The following is a 15,067-nucleotide window of genomic DNA, read 5'->3' on the forward strand; positions in this document are numbered from 1 at the left end:
TCAATTTTCAAATAACATTACACATATTTTCACATTCTTTACCAACACGTACTTTCAAAAAATACAAACAATATTACTAAAATAACATTACTAAGCGGGGTCTGAAATATCTACTTTTTCACCATTTTGTTAGTTTTTCATTTGGTTGTTACCCTTAAATTTAAGTTTTTTTCAACACCCACTTCACCTACAAATGAAATTTTCTCCGGTTCTCATTTCCTCACAAGACTAAGATTGTTGTGCTATTAATCAAAGACTGAATAAGATGAGAGAGAGTAAGAAGTGTTGTCATTTCAATCAATATTGCTGCCTTTTTGGTGTTTTAAGCGAACCACTCCATAACCAATTGAACCGTTCTGGTTCTCGATTTTTGTGGTTGAACCATCCAGTTCCAGTTAAACTAACCAAATTAGTGTGCATTTGTCCAGTACTGAAATTATATTTCAATTGCGTTTTGCGTGAGGCCTTAAAGTCCCATGGTACTGTTTATAGGACCACCAAACTCAACGAAACGTAGATTTTTAAGTAAATTTGGGTCTTACAATACTATTCACATATTTAAAAATTATTTTATTACAGTATTTTTAACAATAAATTTTCAGTTTTCAACAAATAAGTGATATTTAAATAGACTCTTAGTATCTGGTTCCTAGCTGTACCGATTGAACCTATTGGTCCAATTTGGTTTTTAAAAACATCTTGCAACTAGTTTAGTTGTTTCAGACAAATACATAAGTTCAATACCACATAAAATGTTATAACTTTAGTGACAACTATCTTTACAACTATCTTTACAATTATCTTATCAGTCGAACTATGATTAGCTGCTTATCATTTTCACCGACAATTTTTCTACCATTCTCGCACGCAAATAATTTTTGAGTACAAGTAGACAACCTAACTAAACATGTGCACAAAGAGAGAAAATGGAAGAAGATCCTTACTGGTTTAGCTTTGCTCTGATAATTATTTTCTCCATCCTTCTCAAGCTCCTCATAAAAAACAAGAAATCAGCAACTGTAATCAAGAAAAACCTGCCTCCAAGCCCACCATCACTACCCCTTATTGGTCACCTTCATCTTTTCAAACAACCAATCCAGCGATCTCTACAAACTCTTTCACAAAACTACGGCAACATCTTACTCCTCCGATGTGGTTCCCGTACAGTCCTCTTAGTCTCTTCCCCTTCTGGCGCCGAAGACTGCTTCACCACAAACGACGTCGTCTTCGCCAACCGGCCGCGCTTGCTTGCTAGCGATCACTTCAACTACAACAACTCCACAGTTGCTGTAACTCCCTATGGTGATCTTTGGCGCAACCTTCGCCGTATCATGACGCTTGAGATACTCTCTTCCTCTCGTATCAACGCGTTTTCTAGTGTTAGACAAGAAGAGGTCAAGCTACTACGTGAAAAACTCATCCAAAGTTGTGGTAAAGGTATGATAAAGATTGATTTGAAGTCTAAGTTTGTGGAGCATTCTTTTAATGTCATGACAATGATGATAGCTGGGAAGAGGTATTTTGGAGAGGACGTGGAAGATGAAGAGGAAGCAAAAAGAATTCGTGGTGTTATTAGGGAATCAGTGGATTTATGTGGAGCACCAAATATGGGAGATTTTTTGCCATTTTTGCAGTGGATGGATTTACTGGGTGTGGAGAGGAAGATGGTGGGGTTGATGAAAAAGATGGATAGGTTTTTGCAGGAACTGGTTGATGAAAATGGTGGAGATGGAAGCGAGGTACAGGTGAAGAAATTGATGATACATAACTTGTTGGAGTTGAGAGAAACAGAGCCGGAGTATTACACCGACGAAATCATCAAGGGAATTGTTATGGTAATTAACAAATCCTATTCTTATTTGGTATTTGAAGAGCTTTTTTGAAACAAATGATTGGTCATATACGGCCCTCTTGGCTTTGGTTCAAATGATTTCTCTGAAAAAACCACAAATTAATACTTTCTTACTCAAACAGAGTATGATATCTACATTTTTTTGACATGTCCGCGCGTTAAGTGAAATGATGTGTTGTACCAGATATTAGGTAGTGTACAATAATGAGTGCTCTTGTTTATTATTTGTTAAGTGAAATGAACCGCATTCATTGTCATGACACTTTTGTTATTAAACTTAGTAGTAGTTTTAGTATTTTCCTTTTTTAAAATACTACAAATTTCTTTTGGGAAGGGAAAATACTATAAAATGATGTGTTGTATCAGATATTATTCTATATAAATATTATGTTACAAATTATAGAAAAGTAATTCAAACACTTGTTTATTATATTATTGAAGTGATATTTTACAATAAAATTGATATAAATTTTAGTATTTTTTAAAAAAATATATGAATTTTGTTTATTATGTAATTGATACACACTAATTACCTCTGCTACTACCTCAAATTGTAAGCTTTTGTGTGGCAAAATTGGTAGCGGTTACTAACTAGGGTCTTTAGGACTTCAACTCCTTTGTAATTTTGTATATCTAGAGATGGTAGGACCTGATCGAGCATACCTCTTTTTACCTAGTTGACATTTGCATATTTATTTTCGTAGGTGCTGCTAGTAGCAGGGACTGATACTTCATCAACTACCTTAGAATGGGCTATGTCACTATTGCTCAACCATCCAACTACAATGGAAAGGGTCAAAGCTGAGATAGATGCTAATGTGGGACAAGGACGCCTTTTGGATGAACAAGACTTGCCAAAGCTACATTATCTACAAAATGTAATTAGTGAGACACTTCGTTTGTACCCGCCTGTTCCTCTTCTTGTGCCACATGAAGCATCTGAAGATTGTGTAGTAGGCAATTTTGATGTGCCTCAAGGGGCAATGCTATTGGTGAATGCTTGGGCCATTCATAGAGACCCTAAGGTTTGGGTGAATCCAACAGAGTTTATGCCAGAAAGGTTTGAAGGGTGGAATAGTGATGAGGGGTTTAGGCTAATTCCATTTGGTGCTGGAAGGAGAGGATGCCCTGGGGCTGCATTGGCCAACCGAGTGATTGGATTGGCATTGGGGACTTTGATTCAATCATTTGAGTGGGAAAGGATTGGGGAAGAGGAGGTCGACATGACTGAATATTTGGGCCTCACCATGCCCAAGGTCAAGCCTTTGGAGGCAATGTGCAAAGTAAGGGAACCAATGCCTTAGCATTCTCCAGTGGATGCCATTATCTAAAAGTCCCCCCAACTAAGTCAATTGGACTCGTGAAATCCTATATTTGATTAAGAATATCCACACCCAAAAAAAAAAAAAAAAAAAAGTGACTACAACTTAGATGTAGTTGATTGTATGTGGTGATAGTAGTTGAATAAAAGTTATGAGTTTATGTAAAAGTGACAAATAATCACTTACATTTAGTTGTTGCAAAAATTTTGGCACAAAATTTGTGGTTCTAAAAAAATTCTATACAAATCTCTCTCTCTCTCTCTCAATGCAAATACTAGCTTTTTATCTGCGAAGTCCATTAATCAAAGACTGAACACACTAGTTTTTAAAACAAAAACTGAATTCCATGTTGCCAATAGTATCTGTATGGCAAGAATTGTGGTCTTTGTAGTTCATAGCAATATATTCATCTAGTACATGTAATTGCTAAATCATATTCGGCCGAGGAAGGTTTAAGTTTAAAATGGTTTTGTCCTGGGCCTCTAGGATATGTAGAAGTTAGTCCATAAACAAACCTAACTAGGACAGTGAGTTTTAGGTCGTTAAGACTTAAGAGTGGGCTAGAGTTTTTGGTCTACTTGATGTATTAAGCCCATATATAATAGACAGTTAGTCTTATGAATGCACTATTAGCGAGTTCAAAGACTTGGAGCATATAGTGTAATTTTAAGGAGTAGGTTTAGTGGTGCCTAAGATCTCATAAATTATGATATCAATAAAATTTTAGGTCTAAAATCTCTTGCCAGCATCTTCGGGTCACCTCCAAGGGAATTATCCCTGTAATAATCCTGCATATATGGGATAGGGCACTTACTTAAGAGAATAATCAAATACTCAAAAATGTTTGAATACCCTTATTTAAAAAAAAAAAAAATATATATATATATATATATATGTATTTAACCTTCTTTTTTTTTTCTTCTCTCTTCAAACAAAGCCCAAAGTATTCATAAATCGCTCCATTCATTTATTACCCCACTCATGCAAATAGTTGTTATTGACTAAATCGAAACAAGAAATATATACTATCATAAAGAACTATATTTTTAAAATGATATAAAATAATAACAATGTAGACTTGTCCGTTCTATGCAAGCCATCTGAGACCAATGATCTCTATCTAGAAATGAGAAACTCTATAATAAGTAACTTATCAGTCTTCAGATATAATAGAGTAATAGTACTAGTACCAGCACTAATGGGTTCTGCAAAATAGCGTTTGGGCGACAGAGAAGCCTTTTTTGTTTTTCAAAGGCAGTGTTAATGCTTCATATTTCAAAGCCACGGTCAGATCAGATGCTCAAATGCCTAACAGCTAGCCACCTTGAAACTTCAAAGCTTGAGATTTAGAATTATCATTTATAACCCCTTTAAAATTGTACCGCTCAAAGTACCAAAAAATAAAAATAAAAATATTTGTACCGTTCCCCGATCAAAAAATAAAATATTGTTATGTTGACTAAAATTGTACCGTTCCTAATATATTCAATGGTTGATAAATAGTTAAAATATTTTAATTGTATAAATCATAGCTTTTAAAGATATAGTTATGTTGACTAATGTACAAATTTATTAAAATATTTTAAATGATAAGAAAATATCTATTTAAAATTTATATTAAATTGTGAAAAATACATTTTATCTATATATATATATATATATATAATCGAAACTTTTGAAGTTCCTACCATTTTTCACGTCAGCACAATATTAAAAAAAAATAATAAAAAAAAAAAAAAAAACCAAAACCAAAACCAAAACCAAAAAAAAAAAAAAAAAGGTCATAAATTTTTAGTTTTTAAATCTGATTTATTTCTTTTTTATTAAATATATATAGTCTCCTTCCACAAACCAAGTACTCTTCCCGATATAATTCTAAAACCAAAACCCTCTGAAACCAAAACACGCAAGGCAAAACCTCTCCTCTCGACAAAACTAAACCCAGCAACCCTCCTTTCGACATTACGCACTAAACGCACAACCTATACACTTTTTCAAACCCAGATCCAAGCTATTTCACAGAAAGCTTGCAAGGGCACGACCATGGGAGCCAACGTTTTCAATCTCCGACCCAGCCTCCATATCAGAGCATTCTCTTTCGGTATCTCTCATTTAATCTATGAATAAACTATTTTCCTATTGTCTTTAATTAGGTTTTTTTGTCAATTTAAGGATTTCGTCTTTAATCAGTTTTTTTTTTTTTTTTTTATCAATTTAGGGATTTCAATTCCTAACCCCTTTTTCTCTCTATTCTTTTTTGTTGAAGTCAGGGAAACACTCATAGAAATTCAAATTCTACAGGCTTTGTAAGAAAGTGGAGATGTATTGAAGAGCCTCCCAAACTTCAAAATCTGACAACAATCCTACAGGTTTTGCTTTACCTTCAAGTTTTGTTTTATTTTGCTATCTAGGTTTTTTAGCACATCTGATTTAGCTTAGCTTAATCATTTGTTTGATTGAATAATTATTTGGGCACCTAAAACGTCAGCCTTCTTCAGTCCCCTATTTTTTTTTTTTTCAAACCTTCTACCTCTTCTGTACAAGTTCATATCTTTTTTAAACAAATTTGTCAAATTTGTTTAGAAATTTGTAATTATAACTGTTATCTTATAAATAGTTGATTCTTATTAGTCTTTTTTTTTTTTTTTTTTTTTTTTTTCACAGCTGTTCAATTTCTAAGTTTATTGCTATTGCCTTTCTCTTTATTGTTTTCCTCCATTCGAATCTGGGTTAAAGGTATGGTATTCATTTGCCTCTGTGATAATCTATATACATCTTATTTCTAAATATTTTAGTGTTCTCTCAATTTGAATTGTAACGTTTGCCTCTGTGATAATCTATGTACGTGAAACTCAAATTTTAGTGTAGTTATATCAGTTTGTGCAGAAAAAATACAGCTGGTAGGTTTATGTTTTGACTGTTTCAAGTTCAGACTTAGAATAGTTTGGATTACTTAGCTTTTTTTGAATTTTAGTTTAGTTATATCAGTTTTAATAGAAAAAATACTTCAATTTGTAAAAAGAAGGTTGTGTTCCTAAACAATGCTATTTTATGCATAATTGTTAAAACCTAAAGAAATCAACTATGATCAATCTATTTCCAAGCAAAAAGCAAACAAAAAAAAAAAAAAAAAAAAAAGCACTATTGAAGTTTTAAAGATTAGTGAGATTTTTGTTTTAGGGGATGGAGTAGTGTTCTGATTAAGTTTTTGTGGGCGTGTAAGATAAGAGAGTGAATTGGCACTCTACTCCATTTGAGGCAAGGTTGGAGAGAGCTTTGAAAAGTGGTTCTGCTGAGGCTTAAACAACTCATACTCTTGGTGTATGTTAGACAAACTTGTGAGTGATTTGGTGTTGGATTGTTGTCTTATGTTCTCAGCATCTATATTTTTTTATTCTTTTGTAAAATTCGATTTGGTTGTTTGTGACATCTACTTGCCTGTTGTAATTTCATGATTTAATATAATTGAATTTATTCTTTCTAATTGTATCCATAATTCTTTCTGCTACAATGTTGATTTATGATTTTATGAAGATCAGTTTGGTTTTTATATATTTTGGAAGACATTCCCTTCAGCTCCCAGGGAAAGTCCTACATTTTGTTTCTTGATTTACAGCTACCAAAACTTCGCCTCTCTCTCTCTGAGTTTCAGTCATTAGATCAGAATTTTATGTAGTTTGATGACTTTTGGTTGGAGATTCCAGTAATGGTGTTACATTTTTGTCTAATCACAATTTGATTTCCAACATCACAACCTTTATTGGCTACTTTATGTAATATTAACAATTCTTATTTTTGGGGTCATCTATATATATATATATATATATATATAGATGACCCCAACAATCCAGCTTTATGGATTTTCCTTTACTTCTTCTGATGTTTCCAATTCGAGTCTAAAATTCATTGTTCCATGTGTCAAGACTTGGTATTTTCTAAAGCACTGTGTGTTCTGCCACTTTCATTATAAATATGATTATGCTAATGGAATTCTTATGTGCTGTTTTAGCTGTGTTTCTTTTGTATCTGTAATTGAGTTTGTGCACACACTTAGATAAGTCTTAGGTTTGGAACTTCAGCTTCAAGTAAGTCACCTCATTGTTATGTTGTATTTTTCTGTGAGAAACCTGCTGTCATAGCAACTTATTCTCACTCTCACACTCATTACATAAATCTCATACTTTGCTATTTCATTTGCCAATATATATTTCTATTCCATAGTTGAATAAAGAATTTGATGGAGTACTAAGTTATCCTAGATCTTTCTCATGTTCTCAAATCCAGTTTCAAGTCATTAGATTTTATGAGTCCGTGGATGACAGATGTGGTAGTGTGGACTATATATTATTGTAACTGAAAAATATGTGCCATATCAAATTATATGGCAATCAAAATTGCTTTTGTTTGATATACTATCCATCGAAGTGAATGTAATTATTTTATTGAGGGTTTGTACAATATTTTTTGAAGTGAGTTACATCTTCAATATTTTAAATAGATATTAAAATGGTGATAATTAATTTGAATTTTTTTTTGTGTGGAAATTGAGCTATGGGTTTGAATCTGTTTAATGGAAATTGAGAGAGGTGGAGTTATTTAAATAATTTATATTTCCCCTATGTATGTTTAATAATTGTAGCAAATATATGGTTGCTGTTTTAAATTTGCTTTTATGCTTGGAGTTTTAATATCATAGTATATTGTAGTCTTCAAGTTCCATTTCAATGGAAAGAGTTATTTTTTATAAACAATGGATATAGCCTTAACCCTCGAAAATCCCTGCCTTATTAAGTGGCTCAATTTCTATTTGTACTAATTACCAATCAAAAAGTAAATAAATGGGCAGAGGTACCAATAGGTTACAAAGAACAGATAAAGAAATTTGAAATTGTTACTTGATCTATCAATACCCTAATAAAAGAGAAGGAACTTATTAGCTTTCCAAATTTACCAAGGTTCCATTTTGTTAGCATGAGAAATGGGGGGTGCTGAAAATTTTCCCCCTTTTGTGGTCAACTTAAAGTTACTTGCATGATCTACAGAAAATCCTTTCTAAGAAAATTGCAGGAAAAGGAATCTGATTCGATGGAAGATTGTTAGTTCTTTCACTTACAAAATTTTGATCTTGATCATCTATAATAAAATATTGACCCATGCCTTTGGACTAAAGTAACAATTATGCTTAATGTTTTGTAGGTAGGGGTTTAGCATCTTGATATTTGGCTTATCGGTAGCTTTCCCGTGCATCGCACGGGTTAGCGACTAGTTTTTAGTAGTGTCCGAATACTTGAATTCCTTTAAATGTTTAGTCAAGATTATTAATTTTTATGCATTAATTTTTATTTATTTCATATTAATTAATTATTACGTTATCACGGTTCGATCTCAGTTTGACCTTGGTTCGACTTTAAAAACCTTGAATTTCTCCTTTTTACGGTTCAATGAACGGTCCAAATCTGAAAACTTTGTTATGCAAAGCGCTTTGGTATAGGCATATGAGAACTATCCAAATCTCCTTTGTTGTTTGGTTGATTATGAGAACAAATAAGAATTTTATAAGAACAAAATAGTATGTAAACTAAATTTATTTGTAGACTTTCATGCTTAAACCATAGTCAAATATTCTTGAAATTTTATGGAACTTTATCCTAATTAATTTCCTATATTTCAAAAATATCCCAGTCAAACCTAATTAATTAACCTGAATGAATTTCCTGGAAGATGTAAGGTTCATCCTGTTCCAAAATTTATTCTAAATCAACTAGTTATTACTTTTTTTTCCCTTTATTTATTTAATTTTTATTTGCTTGTGCCCTGTGGGCTGCGAGTCTGCGACATCTACTTATACAGTGAATTCTTTTAAGTGATGGACCAGACTAACAATAAATTGGACCTCTTATCTTTATGAATGTGGATAGACACACGGTAATTTGCTGCCTGGAGCATGAACATAATTGTATGGAACTTGCTGCTGGATACTTCACAAAACCAACACATTTTGGTGAAGTGGTTGAGATCACGTCCACAAAATTTCTATTTTTAAAATTGGACAAAGTTTGACTATAAATTTGATTATTACTTAGAATTACAATTTTCATTTAAAAAATTAAAATAACTATATATTTTAAAATTTTAACTGTCGATTGCATGTTTTTTATATTTTTAATACACATGTGAAATTTCGTGCCAATCACATTTTATTTAATATTCTATCTATTAATTTTTTTTGTGCATAATTTAAAACTACATACAAAAATTTGAAATATTTTATTGATGATGTAATTATTATTTTTTATCTTCTTAAAATTTTACAAACATGGAAGAGATAAGAAGAAAATGTATTTCAACAGTGGATTTGTAAAAATTAACATTATATAAATAAAAAAATATTGAGTGACTACGGAATGAACCCAAAATCCCTCTCTCTTTAGGAGGAAGCGGAGCTTATCTAGAGCAACAAAAAGATTAAAGAAGGGCACCATGCGAGCTTTAAAGGGGGGGAGAACACAAATATTGGACCGAGACTTTATCAGGGTTTCGTCGAAAAATCCTTCAGAGACAAACTTGTAGGGGAAATCCTGGGCGCCTATACTCAAGCCTTTGACCTCACTAATATGGTGGAGGATGATGATGCTGCCTCAAATGATGATGAGATAGGGAATCTCTGAGAAGGCTTCACGACGGTTAAGCTATCCAAGTTCACGAAACAAAGGATTCAGGCACCGTGGTCCAAAGCTTTCATAGTTAAGGTTTTTGGTCGACCTATAAGTCTTAACTGTATTCAAATGAAGTTAATGGCCTTATGGAAACTGGCAGGCAAGCTAGACTGTGTCGACCTCGAGAAGGACTTTTACTTAGTATGTTTCTCACTCAAGGAGGATCACGATGTTGTGTTAAATGTTGGGAAATATAGACCCCGGCTGATAGAATTAACAAGTTTTAAAGCCGAGTTATTAATTAGATTAATTATGAATAAATCTTGTTAAAACAAACAAACATCAATATCATGTCAAAATCATGCAGTGGAAAAGTAAATAAGACAAGATATAATAACTCAGGAAAACTAATGAAACAAACTAGTTTCACAGTAAAAAAACCTAGGGGGAAACCTTCTCGAAAAGCAATTCATTATAGTAAAGAGAAGTTTCAAATCTAGTACAAAACTTTTGTCCCTAGACTCTATAATCCTCGTAGATGAACTTACAATAGAAACCTTCTACCGCTTCAGAACCTCTAAACTCTTTAATATATGAATGCCACCCTTTTTGTTGCACGGATCCCAGTACATGTCTAACCAAAGATGCATGGCTCCTAGTACGTGACTAACACACCAACTTGAAAAAGATGTTGGCTGCAAAGTTCTTCACTTCATCAACAATGAAGATCAAGAAGTACTTAGTTACAAAATCCTAAGGCGTAAAGACATAGAAAGACACAGTAGCTTCTTTCAGAGAGAATAAGGCATCAGTCACCTTTTGCATATGTTCTCCTTGTATTTTCTTTTGTGACGGCCTCTAAAATAAGCCTTATATATGTCTAGGGTTGTGAGAAAAGAAACCCTACACAAATACATAAGCATGGGCCAAAAATCAGATCTGAAAATCTGAATTCCCGTAACCTCGATAGATACCTCAATAGATAGTATTTGTCAAGCCTTATTAAACCTTGATAGATAGCTATCTGTTGAGAAGCTGTCAAGCTATTTGTCCACAAGTGTCAAGCTATCTATCCAACTTTTGTGAACAGTTTTTCTTCACTTGTTTCTTGATCTAATCTTCATGGCTTTAATACTAGGCTTGAACAACATGTTTTTTGAAGTATTAAACATATCCTAGATCTACCTAAATACAAGTAAAATACGTTTTGTCAAATAATTAGCCAATTACACAAAATATATCCTTAACATTAAGAAAAGGTCCATGGTTCCTAGGGGAACACTTCCTCTCCATTAGGCCATGGGAATCCAACTTTAAAGCTGAAACGGCGAATGTATCGTTAGTAGCGGTCTGGATCAGATTTAATGGTCTCCCCATTGAGTACTACGAAGCTGAAGTCCTCAAGGAGATTGGTGAGGCTATTGGTAAAGTCCTAAGGATTGACACTCACACGGCATCAGAAGCTAGGGAACAGTATGCGAGGCTCTATGTACAAATTAACGTGGATAGACTCCTCATTACAACAGTTCTAATCGGAAAACTAGAGTAGCAGGTATTGTATGAAGGGATTCATAAGTTATGTTTTGGATGCGGCAAAGTAGGCCATCAGAGGGAGTCCTGCTCGTTCGTTGTTCATGGTCCTAAGTCACTAGAAATGGGGGCGCCAGAAAGCCATTCTGTGCTGGTGCATGACCCATGCAGTAGGCATGACCCAGGTACTTCTGCCAGCTCAAATAGTACAGTAGGGGATGTACAAGAGAGAGACGTACAAGAGGGGGACTACAGACCGTGGCTGGTGGTGTCACGCAGAAGGAGTGGACACAAAAGTCCAAAAAACCAAAGTATGTGGGTGGACAAGGCGAGACCACCCTTGCTGGCTCACATGTCACATGCCAGCTCGATGGAACCTCGGCCATCAAAGGATTATAAACGAAAACTCACCATGGACCCCAACCTCTTCAGGCCCAACTTGTCCAAGCTTCAAGCTAGTGGGTCCATGATACAAATGGACCAAGCCAACAGCAGCCCAGGAGCAAGATCAACCCAATCAAGCTTGGCACTGGGGCCTCAGTGAAGGCAAAAAAGAAAAATGCCCATGCTAGGGCTTCAGATAGCTCTCCAATAAATTCCACTGATAAGAAGCAGCCACCCCACCTTAACATCACTTTGTGGAAAGAAAATGGAGGGAGCTCTCCCTTCAATCCAAATTTCCAATTCACAAGTGCAGTAGAGGTGGGTAAAAACTTTGGAAGGAGTGATCATAGAGAAAGTGTTGGGGTGTTTCAATCCAAAACTCAAGAAGGCGTGGGAATTTTTTCCCCTCACCATGAAGAGTTTCAAAACGGGGACTCTTGCGTTAGACAATCCAGCTTGGAAGGCGGCGATCAACCCCTGGTGGCAGCTTCTCACCGACGACACAAATCCAAATGAGGAGAGGAGGTAAGTTTGGGAGTTAATTCCTTAGATATCGCTCTTGCCGATGTTGTGCACAGTGAATCAATGGGAAATGGTGATATGGTTAGAATGGAATTTGAGTGAGGAAGTGAGAGCGCTACCTCAAATTGATGAGTGTTCCACCCCACTTCATAAATTCATAATGAATATCATCATTTGGAACAATAGGGGCACACTAAAGTCCAATTTACAAAGCCGTGTGAGAGAGCTTAATCAAGCTCACAGCCCAGCCATCATGCTGATTATGGAAACTCACTTAGGTGGCCCTAAAGCCAAAGAGATCACAGATAGGCTCCCTTTTGATGGAGTGATTCACACCGAGACCATTGGGTAAGCCGAAAGACTGTGCTTGCTATGGAACTCAGATAGAGTTGAAATTACCCCCCTTGCGAACATTGAGCAGGAGATTCACGCGGTGGTAAAGGTACGTCCCCTGAACACTAGCTGGCTTTTCTCTGCTATCTATGCAAGCCCAAGAATAGCTGAAAGGCACATTCTCTGGAATAATCTCCTCTCTGTATCTAAATTAAATAATTTTCCTTGGTTATTAGCTGGTGATTTTAATGAACCTCTTGTAAGTAGTGATAAATATGGTGGGAGGATTGTAAATATTAACAACTCTTTACAGTTCAAAGAATGTTTAGACAGGTGCAACATGGTGGATTTGGGGTTCTCAGGTCCAAGATACACCTAGACCAACAAGAAAGGAATCAGTGGGCTTATTCAGGAACGCATTGACAGATTTTTTGTCACCCCGGATTGGTTGCATCTCTATCTTGAAGCCCAAGTTACTTATCTCACCAGGCGTCACTCTGATCATTACTCAGTCATTCTAGAATCTAATCCCAGAAGACCGATGCAACGACCTCGGCCTTTTGTCTTTCAAAGCTTCTAGCTTTCTAATACCTCCTTCCCTGGTGTTGTCTCTTCATCCTGGTAGGCAAGATCGAGGTTAGCAGAGGCTGTTGAAAATTTTGCTAAGAAAGCCACTACATGGAATAAGACATATTTCGAAAACATTTTTGCAAAAAAAAAGAAGAAGAATTTTGGCTAGGCTAAATGGTGTTCAACAAGCAATTACTATTAGCCCCACCTCCTCTCTTCTTCAATTGGAAAGCAATTTACAATTGGAATTTAATCAAGTTTTGGATCAGGAGCATGAGCTTTGGGCCTTTAAATCTCAAATTAACTGGACTATTTAGGGGGATCACAATACCTCGTTCTTTCATTTGTCCACCTTAGTCAAAAGGAAAAGAAATAGAATCACAATTATAAAAAATAAAGTCAGGAAGTGGCTTTTGGAGGAAGAGGACATAGCAAATTATACTCAGAGAGGGTTTGAAGACATTTACTCTACTTCTCAGACTTTTTCCTCTCGACTTGTTTCTCCTAGTTCCCAATGGCAAGCAATACTCCCAAATGAAGTTTGTGATAGCCTAGGCTGTAAGGTGTCGGTGGAAGAGATAAAGGCTGCCTTATAATCCATGAAAGCTTTTAAGGCCCCTGGCCCAGATAGCTTCTATGCCAGATTCTTCCAACGCTTCTAGCTGATAGTTGGAGACTCCGTAGTTAAAGAAATCCAGAAGATCTTTAAGGACAAGATGGTGCCTGAGTTTCTGAACAGGACACATATCGCTCTTATTCCTAAAGTGCAAGGTCTAGAATCGCTTAATAATTACAGGCTTATCAGTTTGTGTAACTCCATTTATAAGATAGTCACCAAGGTAATTGTGGTGAGATTAAGACCATACATAGATCAAGTTATTAATCCACTCCAAATAGCTTTTGTGCTAAACAGGAGAGGTAATGATAATGTTATCATAGTTCAAGAATTAATTCATATGATTAGTAAGGTGAAGGGCAAAGAAGGGTATATGGCAATCAAAATTGACCTTGAGAAAGCCTATGACAAGCTGGAGTAGAGCTTCATTAGAGAAATGCTCATGAGGATTAACCTTTCATAAGATCTTATTCGGTTAATTATGAGCTGCGTTACCTCTATCTCTACTTCCATCTTGTTTAGTGGGGGAACTTTAGAGAGTTTTCATCCTTCTAGAGGTATCAGATAGGGCGACCCTCTACCTCCATATCTTTTTATTATTTGTATAGATTTCTTGAGTCAATTGATTGAGGAAAAGTGTAGTGATAAGCTTTGGACTCCTATTAAGTTTTCTAAGACTAGACCAGCCTTCTCCCATCTCATGTTTGCGGATGATGTTGTCCTTTTTGCCAAGGCTAATCAAGTGAACTGTTCTGCCATTAGAGACGTGTTGGACTTCTTTTGCGATAAATTAGGCCAATCGGTGAGTAAAGCAAAAACAAGGGTGTTTTTCTCCTATAGTGACACTAGAGAATTTCTCTGTGATATTCTCGGATTCCAATCCACTCCTTCTCTAGGGAAATATTTGGGTATTCCCATTAAGCATCAGGGGGCCTTTAGCCAAGATCTCAACTTTGTTCTAGATCGGGTTAAGCAAAAACTAGCTGGGTGGAAAGAAAATTTATTGTCCATGGCTGGTAGGGTTGTTCTTATCTAATCCTCCCTATTCACGGTTCCCACATATGTCATGCAATGTGCCCAATTACCTAGGAAAGTGTTGGAGGGCATTGATAGAGTTAATCGGAATTTTCTGTGGGGCTTAACTGAAACATCCAAGAAAATGCATTTGATTGGATGGGAGAAGGTAACTAAACCCAAAAAACAGGGGGGGGGGGTCTAGGACTTCAAACAGCTAAGGGGAGGAATACTTCCCTCTTGGCCAAACTGAATTGGCGCTTCAACA

The 15,067-nt window shown here is 35.4% G+C and overlaps 1 protein-coding gene across 1 annotated transcript; it reads left to right on the forward strand.

Moving 5' to 3' along the window:
• The first annotated feature begins 800 nt into the window (after positions 1 to 800).
• Positions 801 to 3,317, forward strand: LOC115977762 (cytochrome P450 81Q32-like). Its single transcript, XM_031099780.1, has 2 exons — positions 801 to 1,835; positions 2,557 to 3,317. Exons 1-2 carry the CDS (start codon positions 927 to 929, stop codon positions 3,154 to 3,156), a joined length of 1,509 nt encoding a protein of 502 aa, XP_030955640.1. The 5' UTR covers positions 801 to 926; the 3' UTR covers positions 3,157 to 3,317.
• The last annotated feature ends 11,750 nt before the right edge of the window (positions 3,318 to 15,067 follow it).

The sequence above is a fragment of the Quercus lobata genome, chromosome 2, assembly GCF_001633185.2.
Source record: "Quercus lobata isolate SW786 chromosome 2, ValleyOak3.0 Primary Assembly, whole genome shotgun sequence".
NCBI lineage: Eukaryota > Viridiplantae > Streptophyta > Magnoliopsida > Fagales > Fagaceae > Quercus > Quercus lobata.

What these genes read in the sequence shown, in the direction of transcription:
- LOC115977762 (XM_031099780.1), top strand. Translation starts at nt 927, where the DNA reads ATGGAAGAAGATCCTTACTGGTTTAGCTTTGCTCTGATAATTATTTTC. An exon ending in TCATCAAGGGAATTGTTATG is followed by an intron (nt 1,836 to 2,556) that starts GTAATTAACAAA and finishes TTATTTTCGTAG; the next exon opens with GTGCTGCTAGTAGCAGGGAC.